The sequence below is a fragment of the Callospermophilus lateralis genome, chromosome 4 (assembly GCF_048772815.1).
Source record: "Callospermophilus lateralis isolate mCalLat2 chromosome 4, mCalLat2.hap1, whole genome shotgun sequence".
NCBI classification, from domain to species: domain Eukaryota; kingdom Metazoa; phylum Chordata; class Mammalia; order Rodentia; family Sciuridae; genus Callospermophilus; species Callospermophilus lateralis.
In genome coordinates, this window is record NC_135308.1 from 11,625,797 (window position 1) to 11,637,375 (window position 11,579).

An 11,579-nucleotide genomic window follows, 5' to 3' on the forward strand; every position below is an offset into this window, starting at 1 on the left:
AAGGTAATATCCTAATTAATATATTAACACTTGTGAAGTTCTAAAGCAAATACATTTTGAAAAGGGAATGCAGGATTTCTCTGGTCTAAAAACACTATTGCCTGTATCAGAGAATTTTTTCTTTCTTTTCCCAAGGAGGGTGCTTTATTTACTTTTGACATTGTTTTTCCCCCATTAGTAAAACAATAGAAATACAACTCTCTACTGGCCAAATCAAGAACCAGAGATTCAGGTGTGTGCATGTGTGAGCATGACCCTGAGGCGTGGCTATGTCCTGTGAGATGTGTTAGTGATTTTAGCCTTATTCCTTCTGGACAGAGCTAATGCCACAGCACCCTTGATCTGTGACTAACCCCCAAGGCACAAGGAAAAACCCTGTTATTGCTCCTCCCATCTGAAGTTCTCTGAGTTCTGTCTGGAGATGGAAACATGGAGACTTCTATCCCACCAAACCTCTTTTTTTTTTTTTTTTTTAATCGAGTGCTTTTAATTTCTATTGCAGGAATATAGTTTTAAAATTTTTAGAATGAGGCTTGGGTTAAATAAAGATTTGGACACCCGAAAACACCTTCAGCAATTATGTCTTCCAAGTAGACACTCTCAGGGAAATGGTGGTAAGAAGTCCAGTTCCCTCACAATTCCCACCCATAATCTATTTCAGGGAAAGAAAGCTTCAGGTTGCAGAGATTTCACTGTGAAATGACACAACATCAAGCAATCGACTATGTTTCCAATATGACCTTTATTGAGCAAGTACTGCTGTGACGTTTAACATCGATCAACATAAGGTTGCAAACTGTGCATGTCAGCGAGGTTCTCCCATGAACAAAAGTCCATTTTAAATGCACCAGTGAGGTAAACATAATTATTCATATATAGCTTTCTTAAGGCTAAGAGAGTTCTGTGTTTCATTTATTATTTTTGGCTCAGTTGGTACTTTGCATAATACATCTCAAGACATCCCCCCCTGAGCGCCCCCCTTCCAACAGCTTGGGAAATTGGCAAATTCCCCAGGTACATACAATATCATGCATTTGAATCCCCCAAAGACTGAGGAGGGAGCACCCTGAGCTTGCATGCAGTTCCCTCATATTGCACAAAGTAAAATACAATGTCTGGAGCCCCCATGGGAGAACCCGTTCTGTTTTGAAGCTGTCAATCACATGCATTTTGAAATTGTCATATGGCTTAACCTTTTTGCAATGGACTCAAATCTTAGTCACTCTGGGTGACTTCCTTTACTATGGCGTGTGAAGTGACTTTTTCTACCTTTTTAGTTGACACTAGTTTCTCCTCAAAGGTCTCTTCATGCTCTTCGACCTTTTGAGTGACGGTTACAGATTTAGTGATGTATTTGGTAGCACCATCGCCCCCCTCACTGGTGATCTTTTCTACCTTCTTGGTCACCACCACTTTCTCCTCACTTCTGTCCTCCCCCTTCTTCTCATCTGCGGGGCTCAAGTCTAGCCCGTTAGTGACCACGCCTTTCTCCTCTTCCCTCCCACTGCCCTTCTCCTTGGTTTCCTGCTCTTCCTCTTTTCCTTCCACCTCCCCATTGACCGCTATGTCTTCCTTCCTGGATTCCTTTGCACCCTGGTCGCTCCTTTCCCTCTCACTCCCTCCCTCCTCTTCCACCTTCTCCTTCTCCTTCTCCTGCTGAGGCTTCTCTTCTTTGGCATCTTTCTCCAAGCTCACCTTTGGGGCTTTGCTGACCACCTCCTCTGGGGTCTTCTCCTTGGCAGGGGACTCGGCCTTCTCCTTCCCTGGGGACTCAGCCTTCTCCTTCGCTGGGGACTCAGCCTTCTCCTTCCCTGGGGACTCGGCCTTCTCCTTCGCTGGGGACTCGGCCTTCTCCTTCCCTGGGGACTCAGCCTTCTCCTTCCCTGGGGACTCGGCCTTCTCCTTCGCTGGGGACTCGGCCTTCTCCTTCGCTGGGGACTCGGCCTTCTCCTTCGCTGGGGACTCGGCTTTCTTCTTCTCTGGCACATCTTTTGGCTTCTCCTCCTTCTTCTCTACCTTCTCCTCCTTGGGGGCCTCCTTGGCCACCTTTTTCTGGTCTTCCTCTTTCCCCACTTCCGCTTCGGCCTTTGGCTTCGCCTCTTCCACTGGAGACTTGGGCGCCGGGGACTTGGCCTTCTCTGGCTTTCCCAGCTCCTCCTTGGCACCCACTTCTTCAGCCTTTTCCTCCTTAGCCTCGGCTTCCTCCCCTTCAGCTTCTGCCTCCGTCTCCCCCTCCTCCTCCTGCTCACCTTCGTCTTTGTCGCTTGAGCCTTCCTTCTCGGACCCTCCCTCTTCAGCTTGGTCGGACTTGGCACCCTCCTCCTCCTCCTCTTCCTCCTCCTGGCCTTCCTCTTCCTCCTTCTCCCCCTCTTCCTCTCCTTTGATTTCAGGGGCTGCAGCCTTCACTGGAGACTTTTTGGCAGGTGCGGCTTCTTCTTCGGCTTCCTGTTCCTCTTCCTTTTCTTCCGCCTCTTCTTCCTTCTCCTCTTCCTTCGCGGAAACTGCCAGTTCCTCTGCGATGGCTGCCAGGGCGTCTTCCATTTCGGACTTCTCATCCTCCACTTTGGTTTCCTCGATGATCTCCTCCACGAACTTGTGCTGGACCTTTAGCTTGGGAGCCTCCACTTTGGTTTTCTGAATCTTACTGGATATTGTGACTGAGGGCTGCCGGTGTGTGTACAGAGGCCCAGTGATGCTGCCGGCAAAGGTGCTAAATCTGGTCTCTTCTCCCTCCAGGAGTTTTCTAAGGAAAAAAGAAGACAAGACATACCGAAAATCCCATCGGCCTTCTGAGCCTCACTAATTATGGGCAACGTAGCGGCTGCTTTTGAATAAACAGAATCACATAAGGAAAACATTCCATCAAGCCAGTGTAGGGCCTACTGTCATTTCACTGTTACACTCTGTCATCAAGAGACAGATTCTTCTGAACTGCCAGCCGGTTGCCTGCTGCAGTAACTAACCACTCCCAGTAGTCCACGAACCACACCCAGTCGCCAAAGCCTTGGTCTGCAGCGGCAGTTCATTTGGTGCAATATGAATATGCTAAAAAGTTCCTTAGCAGCCACCCCCCACCACCCCCCAAAACAAAACCCAAACCATTAGTGACCTTCTTGAGCATTTGGACTCTCAAGGAAATGTACTCATTGTTTTCAAATAAATATAATGTTCAAAATATTTCACAAAACTATTAAGCACATTTTAGAAGTAAAGCTATATCAAATTATAGCTATGTGCTAATATGGATGTATCAATTTATAAGTTGGTTTGCAATTTTTATCATAATTGTCTATTTAATATAATGATTTAACTTCCTTGAAGAGAGAGTGCAATTTATTCTTATCATTTTATAATTACCTACTGGTAGTAGAAAAAACTATTTAATCAAGGATTTTGTACTTCAAATTTAGTCATCAATTAGGAGTTCCTGTTCTCATATGTATATATAATACATGATATATATCTATGTGTGTGTATATAGATTTATAATCTGAACCATATAGTCTAACAGAAATATAAAACATCTACATTATCTATACTTGTAAAAATAAATGTATCTATATTCTAATGAATCAATCTATCCTCAGCCAGATGATGGCAATAGTAAGCTGTAATAGAGAAATAGAATGTCCTGGTATTTGTCCTTGACATTACAGATTTGAAAAGCTGAAACCACCACTTGTGCTTTAAGCAATCAAAAATATTTGTCGCTAAAACAAAAATGTATGCACAGATATTGAAATCAATTGGTAGTGACCCCCTTTCGAGCAAAATTCAGAACACTTCATTTCAACTTATATTCACATTTTTAAAAGCTGGACTAAAAAGTTATAAAACCACATTTGCAATTCTCAAGGAATTCTTAATTAAGCAAGGAGACTCCTGCAACCTGCCTGCTTTAACTTAAGTGCCGCAGGTTCTGCCTGAATGGCCTCTGCAGTGCGGCTAGGGTTCTGCCCACGTGGGCAGCAAGCCCCTACCTGTATGCAGCGATCTCGATATCCAGGGCCATCTTGACATTGAGGAGATCCTGGTATTCCCGCAAATGACGAGCCATTTCCCACTTTGTTCCCCGAAGCTCATTTTCTAGCTGCTGGATGGTATCCTGAAACAGACAAAGAGTCTCTATGGATTCATCCTTCTAAGCAGCGACTCTTCAGAGTCACTTGCTGTCCCCTTCCCACCCGACCCCAATCTCCCTGAAGCTCTGCACACCTCTCAGACATTGCTCCGCCCCCTTTCTCCAACAAACAAAATCAATATGACAATAAGACACGTCTCAAAGGGAACAAATACGCGTGTGGAATCTCTTTAGCGGACCTATTCCTCACTCCCCATTTGGGCTGAATTCAATTTTGAGAGCTCTTGGGGTCACTGCCGGAAAAGTAGAGAATACATGCGTTTCTGTATAATGAGTTATGCTAATAAGTTTCTTATTTATCAACTACCTGAAAGTGCCCCTACTTGAAAAGTGCTAGAAAACTAGAGCGATTGCGGAAAAGCCGCACGTTTCTGTAAAAGGTCAGGACTTCCAAACAGCTGGGTGGAGCAGAGAGGGGCGAGGACGCTTGACCACCGCTAACTTGGGTGTGCGCTGCTCGTGCGCACTGGCGAGCGGCCACCAGGGGGCGCGGCAGAGAGGGCGCCTGGGCGCGCGCCCAGATACCGGGGGCGCGCGGCGCTGGCGCTGGCGCAGGCTGCAGGCGCAGCCGCGGTTCCTACCTGGTAGCTGCTGAGGTCGTGATTGTGGCGCTCCTCTATATCGCTGAGCTGCCGCTCCAGGGACTCCTTGGTGCCGCGCACTGACTCCAGCTCGATGCTCTTGGACTGCAGCTGGCGCCGGTACTCGGCGATCTCTTCCTTGGCGGAGCGGATGGCCTCCTTGTTCTGCTCGGCCGCCTCGGTGAGCTTGGCGTAGCGACATTTAAACCACTCTTCGGCCTGGTGCATGTTCTGATCAGAGTGGCACTCGAGCTGAGAGCGGATCTCCTTCAGCGCCGTCGAGATGTCAGTCTTCAGGTAGTCTTTGCGCTCCACCGTGATGTGCGACGCCTGGATCTGGGCCAGCAGGTCTGCCACCTCCTCTTCATGATTGCTCCGCAGGAAGGCCACCTCATCCTGCAGAGACTGCACCTTCTTGTCCAGCTCTACCTTGACCAGCGACGACTCCTCGATGTCTTTGCGCAGCGCGCGGATGGCCGCCTCGGTGTCGTCGCGCAGCCGTGCCTCCTCCTCGAAGCGCTCTTTGAGCCGGTGGATGTCTTCCTCTAGGTGGTCAGAATCCAGCTGCACCTGAGCCTTCTCGTGGTTCACCATCTCGAGTGTGGCGCGCAGCTCGCGGATCTCCTGGTCGTACGCGTCGCCCAGCTGGGCGTGCGAGGCCTGCTTCTGCCGCAGTGCCTGGATCTCCGCCTCGATCTCCTTGTTCTGCTGCTCCAAGTAGTGCACTTTCTCGATGTAGCCGGCGAAGCGGTCGTTCAGCCCCTGCAGCTGCTCCTTCTCGTTGGAGCGGGACAGCTTGTAGTCGCCCCCGGAACCGCCGTTGAGCAGGGACGAGGACTGGCTGAAGTCGAGGCTGCTCTCCGCGGAGCTGAGCATAGCCGAGCTGTAGGTGAGGCGCGGGGCGAGCGCGCTGCGCTTGTAGGAGGAGGACACGGTGCTGGGCGAGCCCCGGGACCAAGACTGCGAGCGGAAACCGCTGGACGGGGAGCCGCTGACCCGGCTGAAGCTGGAGCGGGTGTCGGTTACCCGCCGGTAGGCGGACGGGTTGCCCAGCGAGTCCAACGTGTAGCTCATCTTGGAGGCCTTGGGGTGTGTGGCTGTCACAGCGCTCTGCTGGCCTCGCCGCAGCCCATATATAGCCGCGGAGCTGGTCCCGGGCCAGGGCCCCGCCCCGTGGAGGCGGCGGCCGAGGAGGCGGGGACTGCGGGCACCCGGCCGGGGGGAAGGGGGAAGCCGGCTTAACAGTGATTCAGCGCAGGCTCCACGTGGGCCACCGCCGCAGCGGACCCCGCACTTTGCTGCCCGCGTCCCGGGCCCTCTCCCAGCTTCCCTTTTGGTCTAGACCACTGGTGACCCCGCAATCCCCTTCTCTCCATTTTTCACCTTCAGATTACATTTTTCACCTTGGTGAGACTATCCACCCAACGCCGTTTCTTTGTCTAGTAACTCCCGCCCTCTGGGCAGCTCTTCCTCGGACCCTCTTGCTCTCTACCTCTTTAGCCTCTCGCTTTTCTCTTCTTTGCCCGCTTTCCGTTACTTTTTGCTTTAACTCCTCTTTGGTACTTCATCACTCCTTGCGTCTTTGTGGGCCCCTTTCTCCTTTTACTTGGATCCTTGGTCAGTTTCACTCACCCCGCCCTACTCTCTGAGCCCCTTACTCCCCTGGGACCTTTTTCTTTCAATCTTTTCTTCTTCCCCGTCCCCTCCCTCCCCTCCCCCCAGATCCGCTCCTCTCCCCTCCCCCATGCTCATCTCCCCTTGCCTCCCTCCCCTTCCCCCACTCCTTGTCTTAAGGCAGCTGGAGATGAGCGCAGAGTTGTGTCTACAAGGAAAAAAGACCTTGAGGAATGGTCGCCCTGAAGGCTCCAGGAAGGGGACAAAGAAGACAGGCCGGGGTAGTGACTTGTATTAAAAGTGGGATATGGCGCTACATTCTGCTTAACGTTTGGGGGACGTCCGCAGCTTCCGCAGGGGCAGAAGGTAAGGCGCTTGTGCTCTCATGGCGCCGGCAGCACCAAGGACAGCGCCCAGGCCCCGCGCCAGAAATTCTGCTGGCGGGTGGGCTTCTAGTCGGGCCTTGATTGTCAGGTTGGCAGGTGGGAGGGAGCTCCCTTCCCCCTCCTCTCTCCCGAGTAAATACAATTAAAGCCTGTGTGTAGTGACTCTGTTTGCAGGAGCCAAGCTGGAATCCCACGCTAAGACTTCTCTGCAATGCAGGGTTGGCACAATGAACAGATTGCAGATTTTGAAAACAACCAAAATTCATTAAAGTCAGTTAAAAGAAATAAATATACCTGAAGAGCCCACTTTGAATTTTCTAACATATGATGATGCAGGAAATCAGAAGATACAGAGGCCTGAAACTTGAAGGTCATATATATGTGTGTATATGTATACATACTCACACACCTTGGAAAGGGGAGCTTGAAATCTGCTGAGATGAAAAGTCAAAAAAAAAAAAAAATATATATATATATAGTTTTTGTTGAGTTTGAGCACAAACAATTGCCTTTTCATCTTTCAATTCAATACTTCTTATGTGTAACTGCAATGATTGAAAGGGCATCTGAATTAATTTTAATTTTAAAAGTTGCCAAATAAACTCATCATAACCTTGAATAAACCCAGGTATTTTTTTCCCCTTCCATTTAAAATGTCATATATTCCTCCATTTAGATTTTAATGAATGGTTTGGTATGGATTTTCCATATCTTAAAACATGTTTATATAAACAAGGACTCTACCCAGACTTTCTCCTCTCTGGTGCATTTCTAACTGTCAAAATGTGCCTTTATTTTGGATAATGCTTTGGGAGTAATTCAGGATAAAAAAGTTCAGAACAAAGCAAGGCAAAGTGAAGGGCAGAATACTAGATTAATGACGGGTAGGGGCAACAGCACAAGTGACCAAGTGTAAAATGCTTATTATAGGTGAGAAGAGACCCCCTGCGTATAAAGCAGACTCCAGACTTAAATAAGCTTCCCCATTTTATTAAATGACAGGGCTGCATGAATCAGTAAGTAATCAGAATAAGTTTGGGTTTACAGAAGTTTTATTATTTTAATTTTTATATACTCTCTTGGCCCATTTGTGTTAAAAGGAAAGTGAGAGTTTAAAAAGAAGGAAGGAATTTAGGGAGTTAGGTCTGCTTCATTAACATGGTACCACAGTACTGAGGACTGTGAGGGGGGAAGGCTGCTCCCAGATGCTGAGTGTTGGTTATCTCTCAGCCAAGGAGGGCCTGTGCCTCAAGTTGTTAAGACAGGTGACAGAGTAGGGGGACTGACTTGTGAATGTTATAAATTCAAGATTTTCATATGGACAAACAAAGGAAAAGACTCCTTGTCTCTCCTTGCCTCTGTAAAGTCCTGGATCTCAGCATTGGACTCAGCAGGATGCTATCTAGCGAATACTACATGCTAATTATGCAGAAATTATACTTTAGTTATGTATTGCTTCCTGCTTTTATTAAAATATATAAAACCCTGGCAGTTTCTTGTTGTACATTCTCTGAAAGCGCTTTCTACAACGGAAGCACATGGTTGCCGGGCAGGCTTCAGCTGTTAGTTTTCTTTAGGGCTTTGGCAATGAGATGACTCTGCAGAGAGACATTTACAAGGAAACACATGTCTAATTTCACAATTAGCCTGTTTTGCCTTGTATCTAAACTAGCTCAAAAATTGTTAAGCTTCCAACTGGTTACAGAGGGAGGAGAAAGAGATGCGTACAAACAAAATCAGAGCCAATTACTTAGGCTAAATCTAGTGCCTCTAAGCTTAAAATTGTAACTTCAATGTCACCTGAAGTACGGTTCAGTCTGGGCTGTGCAGGATAATGCAGGGGATTGTAACAGTCACTTTATTAAGGAGAAACTGTTCCCACTTAAGAAAAATGAAAGCTCTTATGCTACATTTGACAAAATGTTTCATTTTAAATTAGACCCTTTCACTTTAACATTTCTCTTGAAGGTGATTTGAAGGTTATTCCCATTGGTAAGTTAGTGTCAAAACTTCTTTACCCAAAGCTATAACGTTCTTCCCATTTTGTCTCATATTTTTGAAGTACATGTATCACCTTAATATTTTTCATAGAAATGTCTTTGCACTTTTTATTTTTTATAAAAACCCAATGACAAAAAGTCTACGGAATCTTATTAAAACATTAATGAGAGAGAAAATAAGCATGGAAATGCTGTGTAGAACTTCACCATGCTGCATTGACAGAATTGAGTTTACTGTAGTACTTTGTAATTTACTCTAAATAGGGAAGTTACACATGATTTAGATGTAAGAGTTTTAATGAAATTGTCTCCTCTTTGTTGTTTCATAAGATACAGTCTGTTTCAAGTCACTTCCCATAGAGAAATACAAAGCATGTTCCAATATCTACCTTTCTTCTGTAGGTAAAGTGCAGCTGTTAACTTGAAGTCAATATTGTGAGTTGTTTTAGGGTCTGTTTAATGATAATGGAACATACTTTTTGCATAAGGGTATTTTTTGTTGGGCCAAAATAAAGATAAAATAGTTAAGCATTTTCTCCCTTCTTTCCCTATTTCTTTATATTTCTTCTTTTAAAAAATATCTTTTGGCTGCATAGAAATGGAGCATTGGATGTAGGGACCCGGCAGCAAGCATGAGGCTCCGGAAGGCAGTCTCTACTGTCAAATCCGTAGGCTGAATCTGTCCAAGATGAGGCTCTCTGTACTTCTGCCCAGCCTCCTGTGATGTCTTGCCTCTGAACCTTTGGCCTGGGATCTGATTCTCAAACTCATGATGAATAATTATTTATAAATTGTCCTTTGCTGATTATTTAAGGGGTTGTTGAGGTAGGAGGCTAGAACATAAGGGAAAAGGAAACTGTTATACTTTTCTACTTGATGTCAAACTTTAAAAGCCAATCTAACTTTGTTGTTTTGTTTCATTTGTTGTTTTGTTTCAGATGTTTAAAACAAAATAAAAATATCCTCAGGGGATAAAGGCTGTTTCTTATCAGGAAAATTGGAGCATGTATTTATGTCCCTATTGTTTTTAATTAAAACAAATCCATCTGGACCAGTGTCCCTTTTCTGACATTAAGCCACCGAAGTGGGGTTTGTTTCTCTTGCTAAACATTTTATGTATTGAATATTGTCTTATTTTTCCCTTAGCTACTGAGTTTAGAAAGTTGATTGAAGTTTAAAAAAAACAAAACAAAACAAAACAAAAAAAACAACTTAATGCATTCAATCTTTATGTGTTCCAAATAACAACGGAATCAGTGTTGAAATTCTCTCTCTGGAAATTTCATATTTTATGTGGAAAGATGTAGTTCTTGGCTTTAACAAAGCTTGTTGACTTCTTGTTTTACTCTGCCATGGTGAATCAGTTCTGTGAAAGCCAGAGGAGGAAGACTTGGAATTTTAAAAAGTAATAGAGCCTTGTTAAAGAGGATATTGAAAATAAAGTTCAGTGGATGTCTTTTAAAGAGTACTGCAGCATTAATTTTCAGCATGTTGTTAATCACCTTGGCGTTTCCTCTAGTGGCAGATCTTGATGCTCTGCACTTGAATTTTTAAAACTCTGCATTGCGTGTAACTTTGCACCAGTGCAGCCATGTTTTAGATACAGCATTTTTTTATTCTGACCTTACCAATGCCTGAGACATAGCAAGAGGCATAATTATTTGTTTAGAAACCTATAATTAAAATGAGCTTTGAACAACGATAGCAGATCAAGGATCTGTTATCTATGGATCAAATTTCTGAAGCCAGCTAAACCCAGGGATGTAAAGTCAAAAAGTCTCACCTAATGAATGAATCTTACTTTCCTCTTCTTTTCACAATCTTGGCAATTCTGAAAAGCAATATTTTCATGATCCATGGGCTCACCATCATCATCTGCTCTTGTCCCTTAGATTGCTAACTGCATCACATCTTTTAGAATACTTTATTTAGTTTTGCAGTTAAAATGAATATATGTGTATGCTGAAGGTAGAAATTGACAAAATGCCGGGAGACAATGATGTAGGTACTTTCTTTAGTTGTTTTTTCCTCTGTAATGTAAATCTAGATGGAATCTTTCTGTTTATATGATTCCATGCTCTGTTTTGTAAACTAAATGCATCTGAATATGTAATTTGCTATTTTTAGGAGAAAGTATGTACTGTATGCCACGAGACCTGGGTTCTAGCCAGGTATTTACCTTGCTTTTTTTTTTTTTTTTCTGTAAGGGAAGATTTTTAAAGACCCTTTAGATGAAGAATAATAAAATTATAGAAAATAATAATAATAATAAGTCAGGAAAGCCTAATTTGGTCTGATACTAATTTTTCTCCTTCTCTGTCTGCCTTTTTCCTGGTCTTTTGAGATGGACATCATTAGGAAGCTCCTGGCTGGTATGTGGCCCACAGTGTGTAGCCGTGGGAGGTAGTAGCTTGTAGCGTGGCCCAGGCAGGCCCAAGTACTCCATTCTTTTACCGTTAATGATACCCTGAACCCCAAAGCCATCATCATCATTGACACCATGAGACTTTTACATGTGAACAATGATTTTACATCCAAAAAGTAAAACAAAACAAAACAACATTATTCTTGTCTGGCCTGAGCACTGAGGGTAGACAGTGTAGAGGGCAAATTATTACTCTCATTTTATAGTTGATTAAACTGATTGGAGGATTTGTCCAAGGCCACAATCTGGTAAGGGATGGATTGGAACTAGAATTCAGACTTTCTGACATTAGTGCTAATGTTAAAAAAAAAAAAAAAATTATTCTTTGGTAGGGTGTCAAATCCAGTTTCAATCTGCATTAAAAACATTGAGAAGAGGCAGATAAATGGTGATATTAACAATATAGTTAAATTAATAACTGAATTTATTAAG

General features: G+C 44.6%; 1 protein-coding gene across 1 annotated transcript; it reads right to left on the reverse strand.

Moving 5' to 3' along the window:
* Window positions 1–811: 811 nt before the first annotated feature.
* Window positions 812–5,812, reverse strand: Nefm (neurofilament medium chain). Its single transcript, XM_076852285.1, has 3 exons — window positions 4,723–5,812; window positions 3,981–4,105; window positions 812–2,743 (listed from the first exon to the last, which is right to left on the reverse strand). Exons 1-3 carry the CDS (start codon window positions 5,794–5,796, stop codon window positions 1,216–1,218), a joined length of 2,727 nt encoding a protein of 908 aa, XP_076708400.1. The 5' UTR covers window positions 5,797–5,812; the 3' UTR covers window positions 812–1,215.
* Window positions 5,813–11,579: the final 5,767 nt, after the last annotated feature.

Bases quoted from the DNA above. Each gene is read 5' to 3' on its own strand.
- Nefm (XM_076852285.1), bottom strand. From the start codon at position 5,796: ATGAGCTACACGTTGGACTCGCTGGGCAACCCGTCCGCCTACCGGCGG. The intron at 4,106-4,722 runs GTAGGAACCGCG...TGTCTGTTTCAG, and splicing joins ACGACCTCAGCAGCTACCAG to GATACCATCCAGCAGCTAGA. The intron at 2,744-3,980 runs GTAGGGGCTTGC...TTTTTTCCTTAG, and splicing joins ATCGAGATCGCTGCATACAG to AAAACTCCTGGAGGGAGAAG.